The sequence below is a fragment of the Eupeodes corollae genome, chromosome 1, assembly GCF_945859685.1.
Source record: "Eupeodes corollae chromosome 1, idEupCoro1.1, whole genome shotgun sequence".
Classification (NCBI taxonomy): Eukaryota; Metazoa; Arthropoda; class Insecta; order Diptera; family Syrphidae; genus Eupeodes; species Eupeodes corollae.
The window spans coordinates 297,164,298-297,180,453 of record NC_079147.1 but is presented as its reverse complement, the minus strand read 5'-3'; the positions used below and the strand labels follow the sequence as shown (position 1 = coordinate 297,180,453).

Here is a 16,156-nt window from a genome sequence, read left to right as displayed (position 1 = left end):
TAAAAAATAAAATCTACAAAAAATAGAGCGCAAATTTGGTAAAAACACATATAGACAAACTTTTAAGCAAGACAAATCGACAGACAGGATGGGAAGTTATCAGTGTGGGTCGCATCCCAGCCTCTTTTTTTAATTGGCATAAGGTAAGGTTTCTGCTAATTACTACTGCTAGATTTTTCGCAGATTGAACAAACTGAACTGTAGTATTGTTAAGAAGTATTGGAGGAAAATACGTCGTTTCTAATGGGTTTATGGAAATAATAAGACATTTTGTTTTGGTTATGTTTGAACACAGCCTATTAGATTGAGACCATTGTAAGACCTTTTTTAGGTGTTCATTTATCTCGTCACCTCCATTTTCAATAGGCCTAAGAATCTGCCAAAACATCTAGGTCTGGAGATTTAATCTTTATTTTGCCCCATTTAATACAAAAAGTAGAGAATGCATTGATTTATTTTATGCATAAGTTTATATTACTTTTGAAGGTATTTAATGAAATCTGGCAAATGCGACGAATTTATCGCCGACGAATTCCTTCTTCTTTGTTGGATTATTATAAATGGTGGTGTGCCTCAAGGATACATTTGGTCTGCGGCCTTATTCCTCATTTTTATATATGTTTCGTTGACAATACTAAACTTGTCATATTCGTTTCCAAACTAACAAGGAGATATTTATACCCCACATCTTGTTACTATCTATAAGGACAATTCTATTCATGAAGATGTAAATCTCGATATTCTTAGTATGCGCGTCACAAACCAAATACACGATAGATATTTGAGTTTTTAGAAACGATGCAAGAAATGTTTCCCTTCTCTAAATCCGGCTACAATTTACAAGTATACGTTAAAAACTTGGAAACTTACTCAAGCCTCTTGGAAAGTATATAAAAACAAAGCTTTTAAAATTATTGGTAACTATAAAAATTGACTCTTTTAAGTCAATCGATCATCGTCGTAACGTTTCTTTCGTAACCATTTCTTACCGTTATTTTAACAGACTATGCTGAAGTGAAATAGCAAGCTGCATTCCTCTTCTTTAACGATTTAACTGTAATACTCACGATTTCATTTAGACAAACTTAGGTCGTACTGTGAAAAACGGAGATTCATTCTTTAGCTGTACAACGCGAATGTGGAAAGCCAATTGTCAATTCAAAAATAATGCACTGACACCCCATTTCCAACCCTTCCTTTTTGCTCAATTCTCACTCTGTGAATCTGGCATTTAAAAGGTATAAGAAACCTTTAATGTGTTCTTATTAGAAAAAATAGCGGAGGAAGATGAGCCATGGCACTTTCTGCACTTATCAAGAAATATCAACAAAAATGTTCCACAGCTTTTATCTAAACACAAATATTTGTCCCAAAATTTGGAGCTCTCGAAAAGTTGCATTTTTTGGTCTTCAATTCGGTTTTTATATTTAAGTAACGACTAAGCAGTAATTTTGAGAACCGTACAAATTAAGAGCTTTTGAATACCTCTGACTCCTGAAAATCACCCGTATCCTGCTCGTCTTAACGCTTAACTTAAATACAATCGTTTTATTTTATTTGTAATTATTTATTTTAGTTATAGGTTTAGGGTGTTTATTGTTACAATAATAATATTCATATAATTTCACATACATAATACACAAACAGTCATACATTAAATATCTGTATTTAATTATTTTATAATAAAGAATTTAAATATCGTAAATTTTGATAAAATTAAACCACACTGAACATAAATGATTTGGTAGTTTTGGTTTATTTTGCAATAAGAACGTTTTAAAATCAGTATGAAGGATTTATTTTTTCTTTCTTGTTGAAGAAAGGTTCAGTCCTTTAAAGGAATCAGGGGGGGAGTTTATAATTTGCCTTTTAATTTGTCAACGCTTTAAAAATTTCACCATCCAAAAGAGTCTCTTCGAAGCTCGCCAAATTGTAAGAAATATAAACGCAAACGTCGACATTAGACGACGTTTAGCAACTGTAACCGAAGAATTTATCGACCAGCCTAACTATGGGACACTATTTCGTTTCCCAGTGCCTCCTCCGCTTGTTGTTGTTGTGATTGCTAGAGGATCCGTACCAAAAGCCCCATGCAAACTCGACTCTGGTCGTTGATTCTGTCCATCGCCATCTTCTTCGGCATTATCACTGTCGACGACCGCCACCGCCAGATCAATACTCAGGTGGTGCCGATTTTCGTCGTCGTCTGGATTCTCATTATTTTCGGTCTCGTCGAGGAAGAAATTCAAGAAATTTTGATTCGGTTGTGGATTAGTGGGTTCAAGAGGAATGGAAATGAGCTGACCTTCAGCGTTATCGGGCGATGCCGGTGGCAGGGATTCCACAACCAACGACGAGGACGCTGACGGTCCACCGCCAAGAATGAAACTATCATCGGCATGAGCTTCGACAAAACCCTGCATCGTGTTGCTGCTGGACGAGCATATCTGATCGGCTTCGGCGAGATCTTCGTTCATGATATTATTAGGAGCTATGGGTGTAGAAATCTGCACCAAATGATGCTGTCCTGGGATGTGTGGGGCTCTGGGGCTCATTTGTGATGGTCGTTGGTGTTGCTGTCTGAATGAGGAGTTATTTTCAATCTTGTTCTCCACTTCAGAGGCAGCAGTTGACGCTTCGGCAGGACGCAATGGAATGTTAGACTTTCGAGCCTGATGGGCATTTATGTAAATATTCTGAATATCCATCCAGGACATCGAGCCTGGGGCGATATTCTGATTGGCATTCTCTTTGTTGTGATTGTTGTTCTCTCGTGAGGGACGGGGATCTTCGTCATCGTCTCGCTTCAGAGTGACAAATAGCATAGTTTCCAAATAACGCTGATACCACATCAGAAATCCATCTCGATCGCGAGGAAATGATTTGCCCTTAAGCTTGGTATAGATCTTCTTGGGTGATATGTGTAGCCGGGCTTCGATGATCTCCTTATGACGACACTTAACTATAGCGTAGTTCTGTATGGCAGTAGCCGTTAGTTTTGCTATATCCACCAGCAGGGCATCATTGATAACCGAACTAGGTTGAGTGTCCTCATGAATCCGAGCTATAATGTAGTGGATTAGTTCATAGTCTGGACACTGGACAGTCTGATCTGTGGAAGTGCTTGGTCCGGCAGTTGAACTCGAAACAAACTTATCAGCCAACAATTTCATGTCTTTCGCATTGAGTCCCAGAGCATTTTGAGCCTCATTGTTGTTGTTATTCAAAATGTTATGATTATCGAGTGCTTGGGCACCCTCTTCATCGTCTTCATCCTCATCATCGTCTTCGTTCTCCCCATTATTGCTCTCGGTCTCATTCAGATCCTCTGTTGGCCTGCTCAGGCTTCTCACTTCGTTGAGATACAACTTCCGCAAGGGATCTCTTGTCGATGCGATGTTATAGTCACGATAGAGTTGTGCCAGAAATTGTTGCTCTCCATCCTTGGCTCTTAGCAGAGTCTCGATCCTCCGAAAGACATCTTCTTTCAGTGACTCATAGAATTTCGTAGTAAACTTCTCGCTTTTCAGAGCATTCACCAGCAAGTTTCTCTTAATCTCGTCTGAGGTATCATCCATGGCCGTGTCTAAGGAATGCATAACACCAGAGAACAGTCCGGGACTAAGAAGATCTCCTCCCAGTTCCGGTTGTTGAGCTTGTTGTTGTTCAACAAAAGCAGCTGGACCCGACTGAGTGGGACGCAGTCTCCTATTCATGGGTGGACGTCGCAAGGAAGACGGTTTGACCGCAACCTTATTCGGTTCGTTGTTGCCAAAGTTGAGATTCATATTACGCAAGTCCTGAGCCGATTCGTTTGATTCAAAAACATCATTGCTCACTCCAACCACATTCCAGGCAGAAATGTTACTTGGATGCGGCTGCGATTGGACTTGAGGAACTTCTGGCTGGTTTATTGAAATGTTCATCATGTTGCTGTAGTTGGTCGGAGTCTGGGTGGCAGATGTTGTAATGGGCGGGGCGGCATTCAGGAGCCCTGCCGAATTCCCATTGATGCGATTTCGGAATGTATGCAGATATTTATTGTCGTATCCAGGGGGGTTCAAGTTGTTTGTATTGGAATCAGGGCGATAGGCGACATTCAATGAGTTTGTAAAAATTGGAAGATTTGGTTGATCGGGTTGATGTTGTTGTTGGGGTTGTTGCTGTTGTGGTGGTTGTGGTTGTTGCTGTTGGAGCAAAGGTGGTGGCTGCTGATGTTGTTGTTGTTGCTGGATTTGATTATGATTTTGTTCCTCGTTGCTTTTGCAGGAATTTGACGAAAGCAAGTTCTGCCGTGAGTAACTGAAATGATTAAAGATACAATTAGATTCGACTTGAAATTGCTTTGTTTTTGTATAAAACAACACAAGTTAGGGAAAAATAATAGCAATGAGTTTTTGTGGTTTGTTTATGTTAAAAAGCTGGCGTGAGGAGTAATTTGGAAAGGAAAACAAATTGTTTATTAGTTAGTTTGCTATTAAGACACTCGCTGGCACAAAACATACATATTTTAAAACGCACGTTGGAACAAGACTCACCACAGCTTTTGGATCATATTTCACAAAGATTGCCTGCAAGAGAAATATCCAACTAATACCAACGTAGACGACGACGGTGGATCTGAAAAATGTTTCAAATTTTGTTTTTCTTTGTGTCTTTTGCGATGATTCACAGACTCACAAACAAAAAGAACACAATTTGAACAGAACAGAAACATAGAGGGACTCTTCACAATCTTTTTGAACAGGACTACGATATAATTATTAGAACTCCCTTTTAGTCCCAGGTTATTGGTGTTTTTGGACTCCTTTTGGCAGTCTTTATTAGCGTGCTTTTAACCTAACTCAGTCTAAAAAAGAACACTACCGTTTTTTCTTTCCAAACATTTTTCTTAAATCTGTCTTCAAATTAAATCTTTTTTTATCTTACTAAACCTAGCTGACAGTGAGTGAAGACATTTCACAAAAAAGTAGCAATAAATTTAAATTGGAAGATGTCTTCACTCTATTCAAATAAGTACGTGCGTCGTGCATGGTTTCTTTTAGAAATGAGAAGGCTAAAGCAATAAATATCAAAAATCAGAATGTACTTTTTGGTCGATGGAATATATATATTTTGGTCGCGAATATTAAAGTAACACTGTTTTATTTAAGAGGCTGTAGTAAGTTTCTCTAGCACCAGCCTAGAGAAGGGCGATACAAATTTCTTGTAGCTTTGCAGAAAACCCAAAAACTAGTGACATTTTTGGCGACATGGTGAATGTGATCCTTCAACAAAAAGGGTGAAGCATTAAATGCAACTTAATTTCTTCATCCTCATTGAAAAACTCTGTTTGATAAGAATTAAATGAGCTATCATGTTTTGTCGTTGCAGTAACACATTAGAAAAGGAAATGTGTTAGTACTCTCGGCCGGCAGCGAACCAAATAATTGACATATAAGTTAGAATCAGGTGATAATTTATAAAAAGGAGAAAGAAGATCGGGAACACGACGGAGCCCTGGGGGACACCAGCATTTGTGTTGTTTGTTTCATCCTTTAGTCCAATAGATATTTTTTTGAATGGTTCCAAAGCAAATGCCTAATGCATCGAAGAAAGGAATCGTTGACACCAAAAACACGTATTTTAGATACGAGAGCAAGTCGACAGTTTAATCAAATACTTCGAAATAATATCAAGTGCAATAATATAACCTTCTCCAAAATGATGTAAAGGTTTGTTCCAGTGTTTTGTAAGATGAGATATTAAGTGGAGCTATTCTTATTAAAAGCGTACTACGGGTCATTAAACTTAAATGAGACATGGCAAATGTATTAGTGTTTCAACATTTTCAGTTTATATTTCGACGGAAATTGGAATTATTTTGTTTTTGGTGGGTGAAAAACCTTCGATTTAAAGCGTGCTACAAGTTAACTCAATCTAACTTACGAACAAAGTAACTCATAGCTAAAGATGAGACTTGTTTGCAGACGAAGTTTGAAACAGAAAGTGGATCAGAGGATCATGTTACAGAAGGAAGAAAATGCTTTCAATATTTGAAATATGTATTCCTTGATTTTTTTTTTATAATTCACAGGCACTCCAGGGGTTATTAGTACCCTTTATATATTTTGATTTAAACACAGTGCGAGCAATAGGAAAACAAAAAGAAATGGGATGGATATACAAAGTTGGCTAAAGCATTCCACATTCTCGATGCGCGATAGAAGAAAGAATCTCTATACTTGACAGTACGCCCGAAGTTGAGCTCAAGGGTAAACTGATGAGCATTCCTGGAAGTGCGAGTATTACTGCTGAATCGTTTAAGGGGTGGAATGCTACTGGCTAATTCGACAGAACATTGTTTTTAAAAATATGGATAAAACAACGAAAGGCATAAAACATTGCGGCGGTGTTCTAGCGATGTAAATGTTTCGAGTATAGTTCTATCGCCTATCATTTTTAAAGCCCTTTTTTGTATTCTATCCAAGAGATTTAAACTTGTTTTAGGGGCACCTGCTCAGATATGCGAATTATATTCAAGCTTTGGACGGATGAAGGCTTTGTAAATTAAAGCCAGAGCAGAAGGGTTGAAAAATTTCTTTCACCGTCGGAGAAATCGTAAGCACCTGGCAGCATTTTTGGCAATATCAATATGTGATCATTCCATAAAAGGTGATCTGTGATACACATACCGAGTACTGACAGTTGATTACTTTCCTAGGTGCAAGTGCCACTCATATAGATAGTGGCATCGGAGCTTTAACGACAGGAGACAGCATTGAGTTTTCGAAGCATTAAATTCTACACGGTTTTTGATTCCCCATTGGACAATGCTTTCAAGATCAGAATTTAATGAGCTCATCATATGCTGCCGTTGAAGTTCCGCATCCGAAGGGCAAGGATGTGAATATAGAAACGAATATGAAAAACTGAGGTAACTGCCGTCAGCGAAACAGTTTACAGACAGACAAAAGATCATTTATAAATATAATGAAGAGAGTCGGAGACAAAACGGAGCCCTGGTGGACACCAGCATTTATTTTATGAATTTCAGATGATACCATCCAATACAACTTGAATTGAACGGTTATAAATGTAATTTCTAATCCATGGAAGAAGAGATTCATCAATACCAAAAGGACGCAATTTCGATAAGAGAGCTGGTGCCAAACTCTAGCAAATGCTTTTGAAATATCAAGTGCAATAATCTTCCTTTCTTCAAAAGGATGTACATATTTGTTCCACTGTTCGTTGAGATAAACCATGAGATCACCAGTGGACCTATTGCTACGAAAGCCATACTGTCGTTCATTAAGAAGCTTCCGTTCTTCGAGATATTTCTTGAGCTGATAATTAATCAGCGTTTCCATGACCTTGGAAGGAAGGGACGTAAGTGCTATTGGACAATAGTTTGAGGGGAGGAGCATTCGCCTTTTTTAGGGACAGGCTGGACAAATGCAGTTTTCCATCCACTCGGGGAAGAGACCTGTAGAATAGGACAGATTGAAAAGCTTAAGCAGTGGGTTTGCCATTGTTGAAGAACACCTCTTCAGAACAATAGGGGGAATACTATCCGGGCCAGCGGATTTGTGTATGTCAAGGTCTTTCAGTACTCTTACAACTGTACGAGTGCGAAAGAAGATTCGTTCTATAGAATCATTTACGATCTCAAGAACAGGACTCATGGCACTTTCCGGGAGCGTCGAATAAACAGCGAACTGTGCTGCCAGCGAATTGGCTTTATTAATCGAGTATACATAGGGAGTGTCATTGTGGACGAGCGTTGGATGACGTGGTGTTTCGTACGTTTTTTACAAATTACCAGAAATTTGTACTACCTTTGGAAGAATTCATTGAGACCATCCCAGTTGGCTTTCTCATATTGCCGAACGGTTCTCATAGGAGTTTTTCTCTTTAACTAGGTTTTTTAGACATGAGAATTTTGCACATACGATTATGATGGTATGATGTGCCTAGAGGCGGTAATACACTGATTGTTTATTTATTAGGGTCAGAGGTAAGAAATAAGTCTAGGGTGTTGGCGGAATGACCTACAACGTCAGGGATTCGAGTTGGCTCATCGACAAGCTGAGTTAATTGATTTAACTCGGAAAAAATTTAAACATACTTTCCTTCCGGTGTTGACTTTCCAGAATAACGAAGCCAAGAAGAATTGTGTACATTGAAATCGCCCGCAATGTCGATTTCAGTGTGAGGATAATGGGCAACAATTCTTTGAATGGAGTCAGACAGAGCATAAAATTCGTTAAAAGTTGAATTTCTGTCCAAATTTGTGACTTCGATATAAAAAACATGAGTAGATGATGTGCTTATTTACCGTGAATTTTAACCACATGAAGTTAAAGTTTGTGTTAGAGCACAAACCATATTGTGGCTGAAGTTGGTATGCAACATCATTTCTTATATACACGGCTAATCCATGATGAGGAAAAAATAATGGCACTAAGTTAACCCATTTAGATTGAATTCCGAATGATCGGAATTTTTACCTATTTGAGTTTCACTCAGTGCCAAAACAGCTGGCCTGTTTGATACAGTGTGGACATATGTGGCATAATTAATCTTTCTTAAACCACGAATGTTACTAAAGTCCACCCTGAATACACCCAACATTTTAATGTACAAAACTCGTAAAACACAAGTTCGTACAATGACCTATAATATATGTAGTATCTAGAATCCAATTTGAACTTTTCAATAACAGACTTTTACTAGTGTTATGCCTTAGTGAAAATTTGCATACAGATCCGCCCCTGGTTAACTAGATATCACATATACTAATCTATCAGAAAACACATCAACTCAATCCATGTATACACTGCATAGCAATAAAAAAAGAACCGTATGCAATGTCTACATCGATTCCCTGTGTGGGATGTAGGGAAGGGAGAGAAGGGATTACCCATTACACTGTGTTTATCACTTTTGCCATACAGGCTATCTATTAACAAGTACTGGGACCGCAAGATCTGATCAGTTAATTCGAGTGACCCTAGTATGTTCCCCAAAATCAACAAGATATTCAGAAAAAAAAACGATAATGACCTTCCTTGTCTTAAACTCCAAAGAACTGAAGAGAACAGAGACGTACTCATGACAACGCAAATAGATCCAGAAGAAGCCATCTTTGACGATGACTTTTACATAATTGAAGATCCGAAGGAAAAAGTGGAGGCGGTGGGAGCTGCCTTCCAGCAAGTGTACAAGGCGAATGTTAGCATTCGCCCCAGCCACGACCTGGAAAACAGAGCCCTACTTAATCACTTTTACCTTCGAAATGATATGACACAATGGCGATCTGAGAACCGCGGTTTCATGCCGTTCAATGACGATTCCTTGGCAAATGCCATAATCGCCGAGCAAACGGGACCAAGTCCCTTGTTAGTTACGAAGGTTAAGCTTCAGCTCATCTTCAATTAAAAAAAAAAAAACAAAAAGTCAGCAGGTGTCGATGGTATATCCAACGTTGTAATAAGCCATTTACCGATGGAGGCGATCGACATTTACACCACACTCTTCAACAATACACTGGTTCATCCTCTCCCGAAAAAGGGAAAGTACAACTCCAACCCGTCAAATCTTCGGTCGATAAGTCTTCTTCCGAGCATCAGCAAAGTTTTCGATAAAATCATTAATAGGGCTCTGACTAAGTGGGGTGCGGACAGTAAAATAATTCCGGATAAACAATTCGTGTTAAAGGTGTGTCATGAAATTCCAATGGAATAAATCAAAATAACAATGCACATGTCGCTCACCGCCTGCAATAATGGCACAACTCAAAAAAATTGAAATTTGAACTGTGAACGCCACTATGGTTAAAATTTAACGCCTTACATTTCTGTAAAATCGGCACGTTGATACTTCCTCTCAATTCCAAAAGATGGAGATAGTGCCATCAAACTTTCAAAGCTTTTGTGCTTTCTCTTTATATCAATACTGGCACTTCTCTCAGTATTCTCTTGATCGTGAGTGTGTTCGCGTCTCCTTCTTAAAGCAAATTTGGCACATTACAGTTGTGCCAGGATCGAGGTAAGTAAATTGTTTAGTTTTTAAAGCAATAATGGCATATATCGAGTTGTGCCACTATTACGCCGCTTATGGTAACGAATTCAATATTTACATCTAGAAAGAACGGCACATTTTGATTTGTGCCACTATTGCATCAAAGTGCATTATGAAAACATTATGATTATAATTATTTGTGCCATTACGTATTTTGAAAATACACTCAAAATTAATTTTAAGTTTATAAGAAAGAAATTTATTTAACTTTTTATTTTTAAGTTTATATGAATAAGAAATGAATTTTGTATTGGTTGAATAAAACACATTATTTGGAGAGCTTACGTGATTTAGTTTTTTTTCGACTTTTTCAATTATTACATCAAGTTTTTGGTAAATAGTTGAGGAATTTTGTAATATGCCGTTATTCTTTGAAATGGCACTTGAAGACTTTCGATATACTCTGCTTAATGCAATAATGACACTTTTCCAAAATAGGGCGGTTGCCGCCCACTTTTTAATCTCGGATAAATGTTATTATGAAGGTAATGATTCTAGCGTCAAAATAGCAAATCCGTATCAGGATAGCCTAATTTATAAGAACAGAAATCTTAATTGAAAAAAGGCATTATTTTAAATCTCAAAAGTGAAAAAAATGAGTTGTGCCATTATTGCAGGCGGTGAGCGATGTGCTGTTCTGGTTAATTTAGAAAAGGCCTTTGACACAGTATGGTTAGAGTTTCTTTACCTAAAACTGAGTATATACTTTATGATAGAAAGTTTACGGTAGAAAGTTTGTTGCCAAAAGTGGCTATGTAACTTCAAAACATTCTTAATTAAAAATGGTCTTCAACAAGGAGCGGTGAATTTGCGTACGCCGATAATCTAATTGCATTCAAAACGGCCCGAAAGGCTAGAGCCACGAGGGATACGTGCAAGAATTGGCGCAAGATGGTCATCGTTGATCTTCACAGGCAGCGATTAGCGAGCAAAAATTTAGTGAAACACCTCGGTATCTGGTTATGGTGGACATGTAAATGCTGCTCTGACCAGAGCCAGAGGAGCCTTCGCTCTGACGAAACGGCTGTTTTACAGCAGTCGCCTTGAACCCAGAGTTAAGGTTATTTGCTACATGTCCCTCATACAGCCGATGATCGTTTATGGTTGTCCTGTGTGGTTTAACGTTGCCTCTGCCCAGAAGGGAAGAAGAAGTTTACAGTGTTCGAGCGGCTGTGTTAACGACGCTGTACCGGCTTATACCGATTATTCTTACGTGCATTACTATTCAACCGAGTGCCTATACAACGGGGCTCGAATCAACAGAATTGACAATTTCGTGATAAAACTCGTTCGAAGTTACATTGCAAGAGCTATGTCTTCGACCAACTATTTAATGTTCAGGCGTTCTATCCGAACGACGTGTATTTAGAGAGTGCACGCTTGAGCGGCTTCATTCCACTAGAGGCATTCCTCTTTTTAAATAGATGCGGTCTGATACAGGATAGATTGGCAGTTCTGCTAATCTACCACGTCAGACGACGAACCGTGGATAGGCGACTTCTGTACAATCGGGACGTCATGGCACAAGGCGGAGCAGAGCTCCTTCGGTTCAGTAGGGCTGTGAAGCAGGAGAACCAATTTTGGTGGCTTTAATCGGAACTTGAAAATTAATAAAAATGAATTTTAAAAAAAAGTGCGTTGGACTGTCATGCTTAAGGCCTTGATTCCAACCCTGCCTGTGCCGTCTAGAGTTTTTTTCTTCACGGGTACTGCCTCTTGCAAAGAATTGACAAATTCTCCAATTAGCAGTTCGGATTCGGCTTAAAACTGTAGATCCCCTCTATTCCTGACAACATTACTCGCACCCAGGAGTGGTTAAGAGTCGTAAGCCACTAGGTCTTAGTTCTCAACGGACTGTTGGGCCGCCTAATTTATTAATTTAAAAGAAAGTGATAGTTGACTACTATGCAGGCAATGTTGTCCGTATCGCACCAAAATAGACTTCGTCTTAAAACACTACACCGAATTCGAAATAAGAAATATTATTGTATTATTTATTGTCAGGATGAGAACAATAATGCTTTTGTTAGGCATTCGTTATTGGGATTATATTATTATATATAAGAAAGCTCTACCGTTAGCTAGACAAGCGAATAGGTATACACGTATGCAATATGTTTCCAAAGAATAATTAAAAGTGTAGTGGAAAGTACAGAACCCTCAGGCACACAACCTTTAAACAAATTGTAAACCAAAAGTCTAATTTTATGAAAATAATTTCATGACAGTAGGGGTTACAGAGGGATCTTATTATTTCATGAAAATATCTTCTTAGTAAAATCGAAGAACTATTAAAATGTAGGAGAAAAAGTTTGTGTAGAAGAGGATAATTTATAGAATGAAAAGACAAACGAGGTGCGCAATGTAGACAGTAAGTTGTATCTAAGTTGAAGAAAATGTGGACTACGAATGCCAAAAAATCTATTATATCACCAGTTGTAGCTAAACCATTAACACCGAACCTTCAACCCGAAACACCACTTCTCACAACCTCCAAGTTTTTTGCCATTCATAATACGAATTTTCTCAAAACAGTAGTATAATAAGTTCGATTTAATAAAGGCACCAATATGTTACAACTAAATGGACTATTTAAACAACAGGTATAAATTGGTTTTAAAAAAAGTGTAGTACAGAATAAAGAGCCCTGTGGCATACCAACCGTTAAAAATTTTTTTATTAATTTTGAGCAGTAAATTTTTATCACAAAATTAAGAACTTTAAAATCTTCTAATCAAATTTGTATCATAATTTAAGTTTTGCAAGAAAAACTTCTGAATGTAATCGCAAATGAGAGAACTTCCACTTAAAAGGAAACCTAATGTAATTGAAATACTGCAACAAAACTCAAAATTCAGAATTTGAAGTTGTTCAGCGTCAAAACCCCTACAAAAAATTTGACGAAAAATGGAAGTCTACATTCTTTTATATGAAAAGAAGGAAATGTCGCGCCCGTCACCAAAGTTGAATATGCAAATTTACAAAAACAAAAATAAATAGAAAATAAAAAAACAAAATTTTGAGTGAGAAATGTATAAAATAAACATAAGTACATAATTAAAATTTGATTTTATTTAAATTTTTGTTGTTTGTTTTCTTTTCTAACATAACTAAATAAAATAAAATAACATAACATTTTTTTTTTTGGTTTTTTTTTTCCTTTTTTTTTTAATTTAAAAACAAAACAAAAATTGAATTGAAAAAAAGAATTTACCTTCTAAAATTATCCCAATAGTTGTTAGCTCGATTGCCAGGTGGAACTTGATTGTTGAGAGCCGACCCGGCTAGGTTCGATACGCCATTTGATACATTTGAGTTCTGTCCGCCGGCAACAGCTGCAGATGGTGTGGGCTGTTGTTGTTGCTGCTGGGCGGCATTGAGCAAATTCGAGTTGTTATTGTGCACTGCCGAGTGTTGAGTGTTGTTGTGGTGATGCATGAAAATTGGTGCTCCGGCATTGTTGTTCATACCGGCACCGCCGTTGCCGCCATTGATATTGTTGAAAACATTCATGGGAGGCATTGGAGCACAGAGATTATTCAGATACATGCTGCCACTGGACTGTTGTTCGGCCGAGTAGTTGAAGTTCGAGAGCTGTTGCTGTTGTTGTTGCTGGATGTTGCACAAGTTGCGCCTTTGGAAGCTGCTGTTTGTCTGGCTCATGATGGTTGGAAGGTGGTGGGCGTGGGGATGGAGTGATGGGAAGGGATGTGGCTGTTCGGATTGGGCGCGGTTAAGGGATGGGTAGAGGTTGTTTTGGACTGTACCGGCTGGAGGAACTGATTCTGAGCGATGATTTGCGCCGAGATCGGTTCCATTGGTGTGACTGAGGAGACGTTCTTGAAGCTGCAAGGAAAGAAAATTGCACATTATTCTAACACAAAAAAACCGTTTCAATTCTTACCATATGGATTGTGCTGTTAAGTGAATCGATCTCCCGCTGTTGGTGCCACAGCATCTGGTTGCATTGGCAAACCGAGTTGATTAGCATCTGTTGGGTCTGAATGAACTGCTGCAGGAGAACTGGATCGGACTGCATTACAGTTGCTGCTGGTGTGGCAGCCCCATTGGCTATTACCCCTGAACTGGCTTGGCAGATGCAATCCGAGTTAACACCTCCTGCTGAGGGAGGGGCGAAATGCGGACTGTAGGGTGCATTGTAAAAATAGTAGGGATTCCAGGACGTCGGTAGCGGTGGTGGTGCCGGTCCCGAGCTGCCGGCTGCCGATGGAGCGTTCGGTGGCCCGAAATGCCATGAAGCTTCCCGATTGCTCATGGCTCGCATTGGAGGTGGCATGCTAAAACTCCGGGAGCTTCCTGACTTTATGCTTCCAGCTTCACACGACGGAACCCCATTGACATCTACAGCCCCAGAATCGGCAGACTCCTTTCCAAGTTGCTTGGCAGCCCCATGCAGCGATGAGTTGCACGACAAACCCTGCGACTGTGGGTAGTAGAACCCGATATCAGGTTTTGGAGGCCCCTGAGCTTGGCTCAGCAAATCGTTGGCGTTTAAATCTTCTTCTTCTTCCTCCTCCTCTTCTTCCTCTTCGATTTCGTTCTCGTTTTCGCGAGATTGCAGATTTGATGAAGCGGCTGCAGATTTGTCCTCCTCACTTTGAATGCGAGCGCAAATCTCTTGGAACTCCTTTTTCTTTTCCTCGTATTGAGCTTCCAGCAAATCACGGCGGGTATCCTTGTTCGAGAGCTTAGAGGGGCTCACGCTTTCGCGATTCGAATTCTTATCATCGTCATCGTTGTCTACTGTCAATTGTTGGCGTCGATTCAAAGCTGCGCTCTCTGCCTTTCGCCTGATGATCTCCTCCTTCAAAGCCCTGATGCGATCTCTTTCGCTGGCCAAACTCATAGCCTGAGAACGAAGATCTCTAGTGACTTCGTTGAGCATATGGATTTTCTCTGTAATCACAGGGTCTTCTGGTTCTTCGTTGAAGTCTTCCTGGACGGGAGTGCGATCCTTGTCGAATGGCACTGCCGCACCAACGGCTCGTGGTTGAGTGTTGGTGATTTTCGGTGTGGACTCCCGCTGAACAGGTATATCAACAGCACGTCTTCCACCACCGATTTCCTTGGGGTCGGGACCCTCACTGCGCTCCTCGATAAGCTTAACGGTCTCCATCATGGACTTGAGTCGATTTAGTTGCGCCTTCATAGCTTGAATGTCGGACATTTTTTGGTTTATCAATGCCGACGTCTCGGGATCATTTTCTTCATCTTCATCGTCGGAGCCCTGACCCACTCCATTCGACATCGGGGAAACTCCATTCGTGTGACTGACTTGCGGTGGCGGAGTTTGCTTCTTGTTCTTCTTTTGCGCACCCACTAACTCAATTGGAACAACCCTTGAGTACTCAACAGGGACAACTCTGGCCGGGACGTCCCTCTGACCACTTCCCGATGGTTGATCCTCCTTTGTCTCCTGTGCCAGTTGTTCAGTGGCTCTTTTTTCGGCCACTCGATTCACCTCATGCAATTCCACTATCAAATTCTTCATTTCATCGCGATGGGTCTTGAGTCCCTCGAGTTTCTCCTGCAAAGTCTGCTGCTCGGCTAGAATTTCTGGACCATCTTCTCCAAGTAAATCACTCAATTCATTTTGTCCCGCAATGAATGTGGTCAAATTCTTCATACGACCCACCAGAGAAGACATATCGGTATGAACCTGATCGATTGTCTCATAGTCAGGAGCCCCATTTTGGCCAACGGCTCCACGCAACAGGGGGGTTGTGTTGCTGCGAAGCGATTCCATTTCGGCGAGATGTTGTTTAGCTTGATCTTGAAGTCGAATCAGTTGAGCTTGTTGTTCCTTCATGTTCTGAATGTTTCGTGTAGAAGCTTCGAGACGACTTTGGAGATCTTCATAGGTTGGTGAAGCTGGTTCGGCAGTGCTGTGAATGCTTGTGACCGATTGGGCACGTTCACTTGTCTATGAGAGATAAAGAAAAATAAACACGATAAATATGAATTCAGGAAGTGATTTTAAAACTTTTAAAAAACGCTGCTTGTGGTTAGTGGAAAAAACGATTCCGTAAGAAAACTTGATTGACAAATGTAAGTAAGCTTGAAGGGCAAA

At 39.6% G+C, this 16,156-nt stretch overlaps 1 protein-coding gene across 3 annotated transcripts in view; it reads right to left on the bottom strand.

Annotated features, from left to right (window-relative positions):
- Nucleotides 1–1,572: 1,572 nt before the first annotated feature.
- Nucleotides 1,573–16,156, bottom strand: part of LOC129941160 (uncharacterized) — a 36,412-nt gene continuing 21,828 nt past the window's right edge. For all 3 annotated transcript variants that reach the window (XM_056049728.1, XM_056049727.1, XM_056049729.1), the window contains 3 exons: nt 13,970–16,009; nt 13,280–13,911; nt 1,573–4,302 (listed from right to left, as the gene is read on the bottom strand). In XM_056049728.1, coding sequence (XP_055905703.1) covers nt 2,010–4,302; nt 13,280–13,911; nt 13,970–16,009 — 4,965 coding nt within the window. In that variant the 3' untranslated portion in view covers nt 1,573–2,009. The remainder of the gene's footprint in view (nt 4,303–13,279; nt 13,912–13,969; nt 16,010–16,156) is intronic.